Below are 17751 nucleotides of genomic sequence, written 5' to 3' on the forward strand. Positions count from 1 at the left end.
TAAAACAAAAGGATATACCTTCTTCTCAGCACCTCATGGTACCTTCTCCAAAATTGACCACATAATTGGTCACAAAACAGGCCTCAACAGATATAAAAATATTGAAATTGTCCCATGCATCCTATCAGATCACCATGGACTAAGGCTGATCTTCAATAACAAAATAAATAATAGAAAGCCAACCTTCACGTGGAAACTGAACAACACTCTTCTCAATGATACCTTGGTCAAGGAAGGAATAAAGAAAGAAATTAAGGACTTTTTAGAGTTCAATGAAAATGAAGCCACAACATACCCAAACTTATGGGACGCAATGAAAGCATTTTTAAGAGGAAAACTCATAGCTCTGAGTGCCTCCAAAAGGAAACTAGAGAGAGCACACATTAGCAGCTTGACAACACACCTAAAAGCACTAGAACAAAAGGAAGCAAATTCACCCAAGAGGAGTAGACGGCAGGAAATAATCAAACTCAGGGGTGAAATCAACCAAGTGGAAACAAGAAAAACTATTCAAAGAATCAACCAATCAAGGAGCTGGTTCTTTGAGAAAATCAACAAGATAGATAAACCCTTAGCCAGACTCACTAGAGAGCACAGGGAAAGCATCCTAATTAACAAAATCAGAAATGAAAAAGGAGACATAACAACAGATCCTGAGGACGTCCAAAACACCATCAGATCCTTCTACCAAAGGCTATACTCAACAAAACTAGAGAACCTGGATGAAATGGACAAGTTCCTAGACAGATACCAGGTACCAAAGTTGAATCAAGATCAGGTTAATGATCTAAACAGCCCTATATCCCCCAAAGAAATAGAAGCAGTCATTAATAGTCTCCCAACTAAAAAAAGCCCAGGACCAGATGGGTTTAGTGCAGAGTTCTATCAGACCTTCAAAGAAGATCTAATCCCAGTTCTTCACAAACTATTCCACAAAATAGAAACAGAAGGTACTCTACCCAACTCATTCTATGAAGCCACAATTACTCTGATACCTAAACCACAAAAAGACCCAACAAAGATAGAAAACTTCAGACCAATATCCCTTATGAATATTGATGCAAAAATCCTCAATAAAGTTCTTGCTAACCGAATCCAAGAACACATCAAAACAATCATCCATCCTGACCAAGTAGGTTTCATCCCAGGGATGCAGGGATGGTTCAATATACGGAAATCCATCAACGTAATCCAGTATATAAACAAACTCAAAGATAAAAACCACATGGTCATCTCCTTAGATGCGGAAAAAGCATTTGACAAGATCCAACACCCATTCATGATAAAAGTCTTGGAAAGATCAGGAATTCAAGGCCCATACCTAAACATGATAAAAGCAATCTACAGCAAACCAGTAGCCAACATCAAAGTAAATGGTCAGAAGCTTGAAGCAATCCCTCTAAAATCAGGGACTAGACAAGGCTGTCCACTTTCTCCATACCTATTCAACATTGTACTTGAAGTCCTAGCCAGAGCAATTCGACAACAAAAGGAGATCAAAGGGATACAAATTGGAAAAGAGGAAGTCAAAATATCACTTTTTGCAGATGATATGATAGTATATATAAGTGACCCTAAAAATTCCACCAGAGAACTCCTAAGCCTGATAAACAGCTTCGGTGAAGTAGCTGGATATAAAATTAACTCAAACAAATCAATGGCCTTTCTCTACACAAAGAATAAACAGGCTGAGAAAGAAATTAGGGAAACAACACCCTTCTCAATAGTCACAAATAATATAAAATATCTTGGCGTGACTCTAACTAAGGAAGTGAAAGATCTGTATAATAAAAACTTCAAGTCTCTGAAGAAAGAAATTATAGAAGATCTCAGAAGATGGAAAGATCTCCCATGCTCATGGATTGGCAGGATCAACATTGTAAAAATGGCTATCTTGCCAAAAGCAATCTACAGATTCAATGCAATCCCCATCAAAATTCCAAATCAATTCTTCAACGAATTAGAAAGTGCAATCTGCAAATTCATCTGGAATAACAAAAAACCTAGGATAGCAAAAACTCTTCTCAAGGATAAAAGAACCTCTGGTGGAATCACCATGCCGGACCTAAAGCTCTACTACAGAGCAATTGTGATAAAAACTGCATGGTACTGGTATAGTGACAGACAAATAGACCAATGGAATAGAATTGAAGACCCAGAAATGAACCCACACACCTATGGTCACTTGATCTTCGACAAGGGAGCTAAAAACATCCAGTGGAAGAAAGACAGCATTTTCAACAAATGGTGCTGGCACAACTGGTTGTTAACAAGTAGAAGAATGGGAATCGATCCATTCCTATCTCCTTGTACTAAGGTCAAGTCTAAGTGGATCAAGGAACTTCACATAAAACCAGAGACACTGAAACTTATAGAGGAGAAAGTGGGGAAAAGCCTTGAAGATATGGGCACAGGGGAAAAATTCCTGAATAGAACAGTAATGGCTTGTGCTGTAAGATCGAGAATTGACAAGTGGGACCTCATGAAACTACAAAGCTTCTGCAAGGCTAAAGACACCATCAATAAGACAAAAAAACCACCAACAGATTGGGAAAGGATCTTCACCTATCCTAAATCAGATAAGGGACTAATATCCAATATATATAAAGAACTCAAGAAGGTGGACTCCAGAAAGTCAAATAACCCCATTAAAAAATGGGGCTCAGAACTGAACAAAGAATTCTCACCTGAGGAATACCGAATGGCAGAGAAGCACCTGAAAAAATGTTCAACATCCTTAATCATCAGGGAAATGCAAATCAAAACAACCCTGAGATTCCACCTCACACCAGTGAGAATGGCTAAGATCAAAAATTCAGGTGACAGCAGATGCTGGCGAGGATGTGGAGAAAGAGGAACACTCCTCCATTGTTGGTGGGATTGCAAGCTTGTACAACCACTCTGGAAATCAGTCTGGCGGTTCCTCAGAAAATTGGACATAGTACTACCGGAGGATCCAGCAATACCTCTCCTGGGCATATATCCAGAAGATGTCCCAACCGGTAAAAAGGACACATGCTCCACTATGTTCATAGCAGCCCTATTTATAATAGCCAGAAGCTGGAAAGAACCCAGATGTCCCTCAACAGAGGAATGGATACAGAAATTATGGTACATTTACACAATGGAGTACTACTCAGCTATTAAAAAGAATGAATTTATGAAATTCCTAGCCAAATGGATGGACCTGGAGGGCATCATCTTGAGTGAAGTAACACAATCACAAAAGAACTCACACAATATGTATTCATTGATAAGTGGATATTAGCCCAAAACTTAGGATACCCAAGATATAAGATACAATTTGCTAAACGCATGAAACTCAAGAAGAATGAAGACCAAAGTGTGGACACTGTGCACCTTCTTAGAATTGGGAACAAAACACCCAGGGAAGGAGCCACAGAGACAAAGTTCGTAGCTGTGATGAAAGGATGGACCATTTAGAGACTGCTGTATCCAGGGATCCGTCCCATAATCAGCTTCTAAACGCTGACACCATTGCATACACTAGCAAGATCTTGCTGAAAGGACCCAAATATAGCTGTCTCTTGTGAGACGATGCCGGGGCCTAGCAAACACAGGAGTGGATGTTCACAGTCAGCTATTGGATGTATCACAGGGCTCCCAATGGAGAAGCTAGAGAAAGTACCCAAGGAGCTAAAGGGATCTGCAACCCTATTGTTGGAACAACATGATGTACTAACCGGAACCCTGGAGCTCTTGTCTCTAGCTGCATATGTATCGAAAGATGGCCTAGTCGGCCATCAATGGAAAGAGAGGCCCATTGGACTTGCAAACTTTATATGCCCCAATATAGGGGAATGCCAGGGCCAAAAGAATGGGAATGGGTGGGTAGGGAAGTGGGGGGCGCTATGGGGGACTATTGGGATAGTATTGGAAATGTAATTGAGGAAATTATGTAATAAAAATATATATAAAAAAAAAAAAAAAAGAATCTGTTTCCTCATTCATGGAGTAGAGGGTTTTCATGAAATCATGTGATGCTTGAATGCACATCTTTGCTCTCTGGTGTCACACCCAAGGGATAGACCCAATGCTAGGTTCCCTGCCTCAACTAGACTCTGTGTGCCAGGGCCAGCTGGCTCACGGAACTCCTTCCTGATGATGCTTTTCATGATGAATTCTGGGTTAAATTCTAGTAGTGATTGGATGTTTGTGTCCCCTCAATTTACCTGTTGAACATTCCTGATGACTGTACTTAGTGACAAAACCCATGAAGAGATGACAAGGGTTATCCTGATCTGATAAGGCTTTGTCCCTGTCAGAAGAGCAAAGGAGCCGGGTCACCTCTCTATAGGATCTTGTAATGACAAGCAATAGTTGCAAGCCAGGAAGAGAGCCTAGACAGAGAGGGACTCATCTGGTCCCTTGATTTTTGGACTTTGCTGATTGAAGAGCTGTGAGAAAAACCAACTTCTGTTGTCCAAGGCACAACATGTTGGCTCACTGCATGGGAGAGCTAAGTCCGAAAAGGCATTCAAATCTCACCTTTCATCGGCACTACCCTGTGATGTAATTTGGTAAAGATGGCTACTTTGCTACTCTTGTGGTGAAATGGTGATGTCACATTCCCCTCCTCTTGCGTAGCTTGACCAATAGGATGCAGTGGGAGTGATTCTCAGGGACTTCTGAAAATGGGCCTGGCACCTTCTAACCAAGGTCACTGGAGGCTGTTGCTCTGGAAACTCAGCTACCTTCATGTGAAGAGCTGTGAGCAGGGTAGGACCAGAGTCCTGTTTGAACCTCAGACTTTCAGCCAGTGAGCAGAGGACCACACCCTACACCTGCCCCATACAGATTTCTCTCTCTCTCCCTTTCTCTCTCTCTCTCTCTCTCTCTCTCTCTCTCTCTCTCTCTTTCTCTCCCCCCCCCCCGTGTGTGTGTGTGTGTGTGTATACACTGTAGGGGTACTGCTTGAGGGATCTAGAGTACAACCTAGGTACTGCTAATAACATTAAAATGATGAATAAACAAAACGAATACCTCCCCAGTTGACTTTATTCACTGTCAAGGTTGAGAACATGACTATACCCTCAGTATCATTACCATAGTCCTCCCCATTGTCATGAATTAAAAGAGTAATCATAAATCCTGAGCCACAGCTCTGTAGTCTGGGAGTCCAAGAGAAACTTATTTAGATATGCTTGACATCTAGTAAGGGCTTTTTTTAAATTGGGTATTTATTTCATTTACATTTCCAATGCTATCCCAAAAGTCCCCCACACACTCCCCCACCCACCCACTCCCACTTCTTGGCCCTGGCATTCCCCTGTACTGGGGCATATAAAGTTTGCAAGTCCAATGGGCCGGGCCTCTCATTCCAGGGATGGCCAACTAGGCCATCTTTTGATACATATGCAGCTAGAGGCACAAGCTCCGGGGATTACTGGTTAGTTCATAATGTTGTTCCACCTATAGGGTTGCAGATCCCTTTAGCTCCTTGGGTACTTTCTCTAGCTCCTCCATTGGGGGCCCTGTGATCCATCCAATAGCTGACTGTGATCATCCACTTCTGTGTTTGCTAGGCCCCGGCTTAGTCTCACAAGAGACAGCTATATCTGGGTCCTTTCAGCAAAATCTTGCTAGTGTATGCAATGGTGTCAGCGTTTGGAGGCTGATTATGGGATGGATCCCCTGGCTTCTTGAAGCATCGTCTCACAACTGGTAAGAGCAAGAGAGCAAGCTCCTTGCCTCTTCTTCTAAAGCCACAAATGCCACCCTGGCACCTTACCGACCTCTTCTAACTCTAAGGACTTTCACAGGCTTTCAAATAACACTCTTGACTTAAGGGACTCCATTTTCAAGTATCCATTTCAGATTTGTTTGTTTGTCTGTTTACATGTGTATGTGAGGGTGCATGGGGGAGAGTCCTTGATCATAGAGGTCACAAGAAGGTGATAGGAGTCCTCCTTTGACACTCTCCACCTCTTCTTTTGAGGCAAAATTTTTCCCTGAACCAGGTTCCCAGGTTTTCCCTGCCAGACTAGGAGCCAGCAAACCTCAGTGCTCTCCCTGCCTCTGCCCCTCAGAGCTCAAGTTACAGGCATGTACTGAACTACCAGGCTTGTTATTTGTGAGCTGGGATCTAAACTCTAGTCCCCATGATTGCACAGTAAGTGCCCTTAATTACTAAACCATCTCTCCAGCCCCAGGGAATCAGTTTTTAGTAGAAAAACATTTGGGGACCCATTCATATCACAGCATGGCTCTATGATAATCCAGATTAATTTACTAAGGGATAAACAATACCACTGGTAATATGGGCTGGGTATGAGTAATGTTACATGGAGTGACGTTTATGCTCGATTGTTAACTGAGATAGCAATGGTGTGGGGTATGCTTATGAGAACCACGTGGTATCTCAGTACAGCATATGATGCGTAAGGATCCGACCAAGGAGTGTGTCCTATACATCGCCTCAAATATTCATTATGTCTTTCTCTTGGACCTTTCAAAGTCTCCCTCACTAGCTAGTTTAAAACCTAAAATTAATTAATGTTAAGCATGGTTATCCTGTTGTACAATAGAGTATAGAAATTAGGTCCAGTTCTTCCTCCCAGCCTTATACTCCCAGAAATAAGACTCAGACTCAAAATATATTTCCAATGTATTGGCCATATAGCTGGGCTTTCCTCTTTTTAGATCATAATGAAAATTATCTCATTTATTTTAATCTACATTCTATCCTGTGACTGTTTACCTGTGCCCAGGTCTCATGCTTTCTGGCCACATCTCCCTTGCCTGGCTCTATCCCAGAGTTTTTTCTGACCCCGGATGTCCTGCCTTCTATTCTACCATTTTCTGTAGGCCATAGGTTTTTGTTTTTCTAATTGACAGGTCATGCCTCTATACAATAGACCATGAGAAACTGCTCCACCTGTCCAAGTGCACCCCTGTTCCTTTAGTTCTCTCCACCTCCTACTCCCCCCAGGTTTCCCAGGCTCTGTAAATATGATTCGGTGTTCTACTGCTAAGCTTTCAGATGTGAGAAAGATCCTGGAGGATCAAAAACAGTCTTTTGCCATCTGCATAATTTAACTTTTGAAGAACAAAAGGATGTTCCTCTGCTCCCATCCCTGGGAGAGGCCTAGTGGGCTTCACTACCTATTCTGACCACTGAGTAAGGGCGGCACAGACAACATGCAAGAGGGATGAGTGGAAAGTAAGAGAAAAAAAATTAATCACCAAAAGTTCTGGGGACAAATCTAGTCATCAGGTAAGAGGCAGTTTGGTCCAAGAAGAAAGAACGTTCTAGTATTCCAGTGTGAATTAGGATCAGGAAACAGCTGGGTGCTAGCCTGACCTTCACTTCATGCTGGAAAAGGATTCACTCTAGGCTAACCTCATGTGCCCTATGCCTTGATACTGCTGAGAGTCTGGACACTTGAGTTTCAGCCACCAGGACTCAGGTCAGAAAGCCCTTGAACCACCTTTGGCATTTTTAAAATGGGCACATATCTTAGTCCACTACATCCTGTGTGAATCTCCAGTTACAAGCTGATTTTGATCCACACTGACCAGTGGTGTCTGTGGCAGCAGGTTCCAGGGAAGTACAAGCAGTAGAATAAACAAAGGATGCTTGCTCTCAGGATGTAGTGTGGTCCAGGATGAGCCAGGAGCCTTTTCCCACTGGACATTCCTGAGGAGGAAAGAGGGCAACCTCTTCCAGAGCACAAAATAATAAGTTCATGAACTCGATGAAACCCATGTTCTTGACAATTGAATAAAAGAAATGTAAAGTGATAGAATGCATTAATGGGAGACCTCTATCTTACTAAGAGCATGACTTCTTTACCTAGTAGCCGGATGCCTGATCTAGAACTACCTAACCCTCATCAGCTCACTTCATTAGATCAGCATACTGAGTAACAGAACATTGCTCCTTCGTATATGTGTATGTGTATATGTATGTGTTTGTATATGTATGTATATATGTGTGTTTATATATATACATATATATACATATGCTTATATATGTGTATACATATGTATATCAATTCACACATTTAAAGAATGTGATAAGATCGTATTTGTGCCTAACCCTAAATGTATATGCTGAAGCCTAACTCTCAATATGACAGCATTGAAAGTGATGGGGTCCCCCCAAAAAAAAAAAAGATAAAAAGCCGGGCGTTGGTGGCGCACGCCTTTAATCCCAGCACTCGGGAGGCAGAGGCAGGCAGATTTCTGAGTTCGAGGCCAGCCCGGTCTACAAAGTGAGTTCCAGGACAGCCAGGGCTATACAGAGAAACCCTGTCTCGAAAAACCAAAAAAAAAAAAAAAAAAAGAAAGTGATGGGGTACTGATATTAGTGTCCCCTGAACTCCTGAACCCATTAGAGATTTTACAAACAAACAAACAAACCTCCCAGATAAGTCTTCTACCATCTGAGGATAAAATACAAGGCCTAGAAACCTGAAAACAGGTCCTGCTGCTAGTTTGGGTTTGAATTCTCCGGCCTTCGGCTTGGGCTTGAACTCTCTGTAACTAGGAGGAATAAATGTATTCTGTTTACCAGTCCCCCAGCCCAGAGTGCTCTGTCATAGCATTCAAATAGACTAAGACACAAGACACTGAACCTGGCACAGGATAAAGGCTCCAGATGTTTGGTGACCGCTTACAAGGTGGCATAACTTCAGGCTATGCAAATAGTGTGCTCACGGCTTATATAATGATATCGGGCTCACGAGGGAACAAACACACGGAAGAGATCCTGTCATATTCAACTTCCACCATCCTCTCCCCTAGCCCCTGGCGCCACCTAGGAAAAACGGAGGAGCATTTTGGCCACCCATGGACTTTGGAGGTCTAAGATCACGTCGTCGTAGTCGGATGGACACCTCCCCTGAAGAACTTTGGATGACGGCCAGCTGTCGTGGATACCAACAGGCTCCAGTGGCCCCGCCCCCGCCATTACATTTAATCAAAAGTGTATTCAAAATATGATTCTGGGGGATTATAGTGCAGATTTGCGGGAGACGCTCAGCGTAGGCAGAGGTAGTGGGAACAGATTGTGGCTGGGAGCCTGAGGATGGGATAATCGCGGGCTCAGACGTGCCATTCTCAGGCCTTGGGGTCACCATTAGCTCTGGAGGAGACCTTGAGCATCAGAAGGAGGCCTAACGAACCTCATCCCAGCCTGGCCCTTTTCCCAGCATCCACTGTACCGAGATGGAGATAAAGACCTGTTCTGACCTTGGACTTAGCAGGCTCTTTCTCATGCGCAGTTTGGGCTTCCTAATGATGACTCAGTGAGAAAAGGCCCCTCCACCCTCCTCTAACGGACTAGATCCAACAAGAAGTATTAGCAGCCTCCCCTGCAGCCTCCTGGGGAGGGGTGGAGTGTCTACCTGGACCGAGGAGGGGGTATGGTGGAGAGTGCCTTGAAAGAAACCTTCAGCTAATGCTCTTTATTACAAGCGTTAATCCTGCAAAGCCGACTGGAAATAATGTTTATCTTTTCGCAGTTTAATTTTCCGGACCCTAAGCCTCAGGTCAGCGAGGGCGACTTGGAAAATCTCTGGGGAAGCTTGGGGGTGGAGTGGGGTGGGATGGGACCAGCTGTTGCCTAAGAACCAAATGGTAGGGAGGAGGTTTCCTGAAGAGATGAGGTGGGGACCAGAAGAGAGCTTTGGCCTGCAGCAGAAAGCTGGGATCAATCAAAGCACAGGCCTGTGATCTTCTGGCTTTCTTCTTGGACTTCAGTTTCCTCATCTGAGGAAGCTCGTGTTTTTTTTTTTTTAATTTTTAAATTTATTATTATTATTATTATTATTATTACTACTACTACTATTATTTCTTTTGAGACAGTGTTTCTCTGTGTAGCCCCAGCTATCCTGGAACTCCCTCTGTAGACCAGGCTGGCTTTGAATTCACAGAGGTCAGCCTGCCTCTGCCTCCTGATGCTGAGATTAAAGATGTGTGCCACCATTCCAAAGGTTTTATTGTTTTGTTTTGTTTTTGTCTTTCCTTTAATTTCCTTCCAATTTTGTCTCCGCAGCTTCTAAAGGCCTTAAAATCACCTAGGTGAGGCTGCTTCCTTTCTACCACCTGGAGGGTGTCAACCAACAGGGCCTCACAGATGAGTGGTCCAGCCCTGGAGACTGCCTTCAGAGTGACTTTCTCAAATTCATACCAACTCTTCCCAGACTCCCTCCAGGCCTCTGCCTGTCTCATTGCCTAGGTCAGCAGGTGTGAGTTTGCTCCTTGGCTGAGGTTGAGGTTTTTCTAGAGCTGGAACCCAAGACCCGGGCAGCCTCATACTGCATCCTGTGGGCATCTTCAGACTTCTCACCCTACTCCCGTTCAGACAGACTCACAAAGGGACAAGGGGGCAAAGCCCTGTCCTGATGTTCACCTCCCACTGGCTGGCCTGTACTGGAAGGGACTGGAGCTTAAGATTAAGTAGATAATATGCCCTCTATGGTCTCTTCCCATCCCACCAAACTGCCTACTTCATGGATAGGTATCAGGGAAGCAGTGGCCAAAGGGACTCTGTCAGGTTTCCTCTCATGGGTCCCTAGCACACACATTTACAGCCCCAGGACCACCAGGGAACAAATGTTAATCATCAGCAAATATTCTGATGTCACCCTGCTGTTCAGCTTGTTTAGTTCAGGGGGAGTCACTGTGTCCTGGGCATTGTGGGTGGCTTCCTCCGGTTCTCTCTCTGTGATTAATAGAACTGAGGTCTGCAGCCCAAGACCCCACTCCCAGAAGCCTTCATGGCAGTTTGGAGCCCCACTCTAGCTACACCAGACCTCTCCCAGGGTCGCTGGCATTGATAGGCTACACACCTTGGGCTCAGCTAAGTTATTTTTGAAGGTAGAGCCGGGGAAGAGGAAGGAGACACAGACAGTCCTTGGAGACCATTTCAGCAAGAAAGTTACACAGTGAGTGGGCTGGGCAGGGGTGGGTGAGCAGGAGGACATGCTGCTCAGGGCCTCCATCCATAGGAGGAAGAGAGACTTGGTCAAAGTATCCTGTGAGCACCCACAGGGCTTTCCCCCAAGGTCTCCCGCCATCTCTCCTCCAAGTCTGATGAGGTGTGTGTCGTCTGGCCAGTCCCAGTCCTGCGTGCAAGATACAGCTAGGATGGTTCTGTGTGTTTGTCATAGGCAAAGTGAGAGCTCCCAGTCCATGCCAAGGCCTGGAAACTTCTTAATATGAACATGGATCCGGAAGCAGCCGTTTCCTAAAGTCTTCTGCAAACCGCAGCCATTGCACTAACCTGCTGAGAGAGGAAAGTCTGATTAAAACCCGAAGGCCACTTGGCCATAATTTCTAGCACATCAGAGGTCAGTTTGTGTCCTAGCCCAAGGGAAGGCAAGGTCTAGAGGCAATTTGCTTGTCAGAGGTAATGCTTGGATCCGTTATGTGTAAATTCACATAACAATGTAACACAATTTTCTAAGCCAAGAGCTAATCCTGAGAGAAATTACTACAAAGACCAGAATCTGACACTGGTAATTGCTGGGAGCTGTCTAGTGCTTAGGGAATGTCCCTTTGTAGAGGGAAAGTTTCCTTTCATCAGGCCCTCATCAGAGGCATATCAGAGGAAGGGTGTCCCCTTTATTAAATTAATTTAATAGGTCCCCATTAAGTGTCTTGCCATGCTGCGAGGGGTGTCCTTTAAAAAGAGTATCCCCAGAGAGAGTTGGGTTCTTGGCTTCCAAGTTGTAAAATGCAGAGTCTGTCTGTGCTGCCCAGGTCTGTTAGTGAGCCAAAAGGATCAGCCCACTGACCACTAGTTCACAGTATGCATGGTCCACTCCCTGAGACATCTCCCAAAGCCAGAGCAACTCCAACACATGCTTGCTACCAGCCAAGCAGAAGCCAAGAGCATTACAAAAGGGCAGACAGGCAGGGGACAAGGGGAGGGACCTGCATGCCTGGTGCAACTTACAGGACAGTTGCACAGAGCCAGACTACCCATCTTTTCAAAGACTATGCGATTTTAGGAAAATTGAGAATGTTGTGGATAGTCTCCTGCTAGGTCTGGGGAAGGTGATGGGTGGGTATCTTTTGGACAAGCACTCTCAGCGCCGCTGGGGTCCTACTACCTTCTGCTCCAGATGGGTACTGGAACCGCACTTCAGGCTCTCTCCGCCTTGGGTATGGTGCACAGTTCAGTGGCAGCCCCTGCAGGGTGAACGTGGAGTTTCCAAAAGCTTTGGCTGCAGGAGAATCCTCTTCGCCTTCGGAGTCTCTGGGTACCAGGAGTCGCCTGATAGAACTGGGCTGTCTGGGAATCATGTGGCACTCTGGACTTTGTGCCCTGGGCGGAGTTGAGGGAGCACTTTCGACAGCGCTGGCTGCCGCAGTGTGAGCTAAGGACCAAATGCGGGGTTTGTGGCCGCTTGGGTAGTGTAAGACCATCGTGGGGCCACCTGGCTCTGCTGTGATGAAGTCAGCTTCCCCTGATTGTGGGGCCTCAGTAAAAGAGAAAAGGGGTAACCCCAGGCCGCACTCTCTGCTCTCCAAGCATCCCTCCTGGGCGGTGGCGCAGTGAGCAGGCAGTGGTTGCCTGCTCTTCTGAAAATCCGCCAGCCTGCGTGCTGCTGAGACCGCTGCCTCCTCCTCTGCTTCTTCCTCTTCCTCCTCTTCCTCCAGGTCTTCCAGGTCACTCAGCCTCAGCCCCCGGGCTTCCTGGCTGGCAGTAGGATCTGCAGGAAACCAAGAGCGAGTGAGAAAAGCCTAGCACCCTAGGGAAACTCAGGGTCCTACCCAGATAGGCTTTTAGCAAGATGCGCTCGGCACTTCAGCATTCTCTCACCATTCTGTCCCTGTCCCAAGCTCCAAGGCTGTCTGTCTGCCCCAGGGGAAGAACTGTCCTCACTGCCCGGCCTGCCCCTCCTCTCAGATCTCCTGGGCCCAGCTAAACCAAGGGAAGGTTGCTTTGCACTGCTGGGAATCTCTCGGTTATAAAAAGAGGAGGGATGGTTTTCTTTCAACTTAAGCACCCACGGATGACTGGTGTCATGGTATTTAATCCAGCAAATATTTACGCGTGCAGAGCATCGTTTCCACATGAAACATTTAGCAACTACTGCAGTAAAGCAGGGGAGATGACCTTCTAGAGGGGTAGACGGGGACAAAGTGCAGAATATGGGAGTGAGCAAAACCAAACCCGAAGGGGGCAGGGAAGTCTTTCTGAGAAGAAGCATTGGAGCTGGAGCTACCCCATTTCCTGTGAGGCACCAGTGCAAAGGCCCTGAGGTTTGCACAGCCACCCGGGGAAAGGGTAGGTGGAACATCTTTTTAAAAAAGTCTGTAGTAGCACAGATGGCTTTGGATCTTATGTTTAATGTTGTAAGGAGGTCCACCAGGTGGGCTGGACTTGTTTGTACCTTTGGTGTCACCATTCAGGCATCCCAGAGAGTCTTCTCCATTGTCTGTTTTCCTCTCCTCCCCTCCCTTGTTCTTGGGTGCCCATGTCATCTTGTTCTCCTTCTTGAGGCGCCGGCGTGCGTTGGCGAACCAGGTGGACACCTGGGTGAGGGTCATCTTGGTGATGATGGCCAGCATGATCTTCTCACCCTTGGTGGGGTATGGGTTCTTGCGGTGCTCGTGGAGCCAGGCCTTCAGTGCGCTGGTGCTCTCCCTTGTGGCATTCTTCCTGCGGCCAGCACTGCTCAATTCCACTCCTCCATACCTGTGGGCAAACAGGGGCTCAGATTCCAGGCGGGGAACCAGAGGCTTGGCCAGCAGAAAGGCAGGGGCCGGGAAGGAAATGTAGTTACACTTCTTCCCTTCATCCACAGGGATGAGGGATGACCAAAGGAAGCCAGCTACCACTGTCTGCAATTTCTCACCTGTCATATTGATACTGCCCCAGAGTTGTCTCATAGGGGTAGTAGGCCCCTGGCTGGGTCAGGCTGGGGGTAAAGCTTCCTGCAGCATCCTTAAACTCATACTGAGGATTCTGGTGGGAGAAGAAAAGAAGATTCAGGACTACACGGGAGAAGGATATAGTTACCCATGTGGGATCAGTACCCTAGCACCACCCCCTTGAATTGGCTATGCCATGCTGGGCATAGCTTTTTAATTTCTATGCCTCAGTTTCTCCCTTACTAAGACTGAGGCAAGGAAGGCAGTCATACTGGCAGAGTACTTGGTAGAATCCTAGAAACAGGATAATCAGTGACTGAGTATCAGCTCCCACAATGGCTGCAGCTTCTGAGTTTCTCATCACATAGAGCCCTCCCCAGCAGCATCATGGGAGAAATATCCCAGACTCTTGGCATGCATGCTTGTGATTTGGGTAAATTACTTGAACACCTCTGCACCTCAACTACCCACCTGAAAGTCAAGAATCATGTTGATTTACCTACCTTAATGAAGTATAAGAAGTACAAATGTTTCCTAAGCAGTGTGGAGTTCTACAAACTGCAAAGTGCTCTGAACTAGGGTTTGTCCTTATTCACTATGCTGTTTTCTCAGCATTGTCTGTCCCATTTAGCTTGTCCCCAGACAAGGTCACCGTAGAGCTCATCTGTGCTGATTGTCTATACTCCCAAGTCCCAATATTCACCAAACAGTCCCAGGCCCCATTCCATTACTTACCAGTGCGCCACACAGTGTGGGTGGCTCTGGGCCATAGGTCAGGTACCCAGGGTAACTCTGGGCAGCTGCATAGGGTGCCCCATAGATGCCCAAGGCAGCTCCCAGCTCTGGCCGAGCACTGCCCAGCAGCCGACTGTCATAGGGTGTACAGCAAAGAGTAGAGGCAGAGGTGGAGGCTGAGACCACATCTGACACTGACCGAGGGGCCGTTTCGCAGCAAGTGGCACTGGAACTTGCAGACACCAGAAACTACAAGAACAGGAAAGGAGTCAGTCATTAAAAGTTTAAAATCTAGAGGGTCCATCGACTGGCTGCAGCCAGAGGGGATTATGCAAGGAAGCTGCCTGATGCCTTCATTCCTTGTTCTACTAACCAAATATCACCAGGTGCAGAATCCCCCCGCTGAGCACTGGCATGGGGATTTCTCGATGGCAATTTACCCAAATTGCTCTTATAGATGCCCCCAGGACATTGCTAAGGCTCCACAGTCCTGGGAAATTTCTGGAAATAAGACCAAATCCTTGTCTCTCCCCCTTCTGGGATTCTACAAAGGCAGAATTAAAAGTTAGCCTTCAAGACCATCACCAACATGTCATTTGGTCCCCACTGTACTAAAAGGGAATCCACTCACGGTCAGAGTAGACTGGTCCAGGATCCCACAGCAGGTCAAAGGTCAACCTGACACTGAGTGCCAAGAGGGATATGTGTGTGTGTGTGTGTGTGTGTGTGTGTGTGTATGTGTGACTATTTTGGAGAAAATGGAGAACAGTGATGGGCATTCTCAGACTTCTCCAAGGAAACCCTCACCACTGCACAACGCCCTGGTTTGGAAACTGGAGGGAAGCTGAAGTAGAGAGCTTAGAAAAGAGTGGGATTTAGGATCGGAGCAGAGGTCAACAAATGAGCAGCGCGGTGCCAATGCGCTGAAGTCCTTTTGTTTTCTCCTGAGAGTACCCTGGACAACTCACGAATCTGTCCAAGGGTAACCCTGACTACAAGTTCCTTCAGATCCCACCCACCTCGCACACAGAGTGCGTTTCAGGTGGCACTCAAAGAGTGAAAGCTGTCAGACTGGCATCAGGATGTCAGCGGGTGCTGTGGCACATTTCTCGGTCCGTGTTCTTTCTGACTTCCCTTGGGTCAAGGAGAAGAGGAAGCTCGGGGATCACTGGGCATCCCTCTAGCCAGCCTCTGCCACCCCCACCCCCTAACTAGGCTCTACTCACCTGGGATGCGCTGCCATACGGGTGTCCAAAGGGTGGGAAGGCCATAGCAGGGCGTCTTCAGGGACTTGAGTCCCTCTTTCCTTTCGAGTCCCTTGCTCAGCTCTGTGATTCGATGGCCCCAGCAGCGCAGCGCAGCGTCTGGTTTTCTTACAGGGCTGCAGGAGCTGGCCGCCAGTTCGTTGGCCGGCGGGGAGAGACGGGAGGCAGAGTCAAAGGCAGAGGGGCTGCCGAGTTCTGCGATTGGTAAGGCACCCCTACGGCCTGTGGGTTCCAGAAGGCAGAGGGGCCCATGGATCGGCGGCAGAATTAGGAAGAAGGAGTAGGGTGCCAAAGGCGCGCAGGGGCAAGGTGAGGTACAGCTCGGCGTCGGGCTGTGAGGTTCCCGAGGTGTCCCAGTCCAAGGTGGCCAGAGGCTCAACGTGACGTCACGGTAATCCCCGGCCGCCAGAGGGGACCGCGGGCCCCGGGGCCCCGGGCCACGGAGTGTGCCAAGGGCAGCCAGCCCGTGTACATGCACGCACTCTCGGATACACTCTTTCTTGCTCCGCGAGGTTTGTGCAACGGGCGAGAAACGTCAAAGACCCTGACCCTCGGCTCGCCGCTAGATCCTACCCTCTTTCGCCTGCAGCTCACGCGCGCGCGCACACAGACCCTCTCCAAATTCCCCGGGAGAAGTGGGAAATACGCCTCCCGGCGAGCCGTGCAGGCCCAGGGTGCAGCGTGCTCGCCTCCTCCCTGCGGCCCCCGAGGAGGCAAGAGGCAAGCGGGGCGGCGAGGGAGGAGAGAATACAAAAGAAGAGCCCAGAGGAAACTGGGGGAGGCAGGAAAGGGGGGAGAAAAAGGAGGGAGAGGAGAGCTGAGGAGTCTGATGGCGGGGGTAGAGGGGGGAGTGGGGTGGGCGAGGGCTGGGAGGAGGCAGAGCCGGAGCAGGTGGAGGAGAGCAGCGGCTCGCAGGACCAGCCTCCAACTGCAACCCATCTCCGCCTCTCCTCTGCATCAAAGTTTGTTGGCCCCTCCGTCCCGGGAGCTCTTAGGGTTGGACCAGCTCCAGCAGCTTTGATCAAGCCCCCTGGGCAGCCCATCTGTGTCCTTGGGGATGTGGCTTGGGTCTCAGTTTCCCCAAATCGTTGGCTAATCCCAGCCCTGGCCAGGTCCTTGACCTCTTGGGCGTCTCTGCAGAGGTCTGGCCCTGGGCTAGACCGACGAGCGCCCCCTCCAGATCGAGGTGCAGCCTCCGTTAGAGAGCTCCCATACACGCACCAAGTCTGATCCCTGGCATCTGTAGGCTGCCAGCCAAGAGTCTGGGCCATCTCCGCCAGAGGCCAGTCTTGGCTCCTTCCCGAGTGCCGCCAGCGGTGTTGTCCCTAGCCCGAAAGCGGGACGAAGGCTTCACGGCCCCAGGGCTACCTCTGCACTCCTCTTGGGGTGGCGCTGGCGAGCCGTAGTGGAGAGCTCCGGAGGGAGTAGCGCCAGGGACACTCAGCTGGGCCCAATGGTGTAATAAACTCCTTCGCTGGCTTTTCAAAAAAAGCACTGATGCCCCTGGAAGCAGGGGATTGCTTGCAAGACAGGGGTGGCCAGTTAGCAAGTGCTATAGATTTTGCACACTTACAGGCTGACACCATTCCGAAGACATGTCTAAGGATCAGGAGGGGCTTGCAGACTGGCGATGAAAGGTCTTAGGTGGCGCTGCTGCGGCACCAGGTGGGGTTTGCAATTCAGAAAGCCGTACCTTTCAGTCGCCCTGTCACAGCGCTAGTGCACTTGACAGGTCTTGGACGGTCCTAGATCTTTACTGTACCTCCTCTAGGGGTCCCGGAGTTTGTTCAGGGACAATGTTTTATTTTTCTATTGAAACTCGAGACGGTGTGATCCAGGGGATACTGAGAGCTCTCAGTTCTTGCCAAGAGAAAGAGGCAAGGTTGGGGGCCCAGACAGG

The 17751-nt window shown here is 47.9% G+C and overlaps 1 protein-coding gene across 1 annotated transcript; it reads right to left on the reverse strand.

The window, feature by feature from the left end:
• Positions 1–12012: 12012 nt before the first annotated feature.
• Irx6 (iroquois homeobox 6) lies at positions 12013–15997 on the reverse strand. Its single transcript, XM_021170833.2, has 5 exons — positions 15813–15997; positions 14587–14835; positions 13836–13945; positions 13371–13675; positions 12013–12686 (listed from the first exon to the last, which is right to left on the reverse strand). The coding sequence occupies exons 1-5, from the start codon at positions 15855–15857 to the stop codon at positions 12013–12015; spliced, it is 1383 nt and encodes a 460-aa protein (XP_021026492.2). The 5' UTR covers positions 15858–15997.
• Positions 15998–17751: the final 1754 nt, after the last annotated feature.

This window comes from Mus caroli, unplaced genomic scaffold (genome assembly GCF_978045245.1).
Source record: "Mus caroli unplaced genomic scaffold, Mus_caroli_1 scaffold_10, whole genome shotgun sequence".
Classification (NCBI taxonomy): domain Eukaryota; kingdom Metazoa; phylum Chordata; class Mammalia; order Rodentia; family Muridae; genus Mus; species Mus caroli.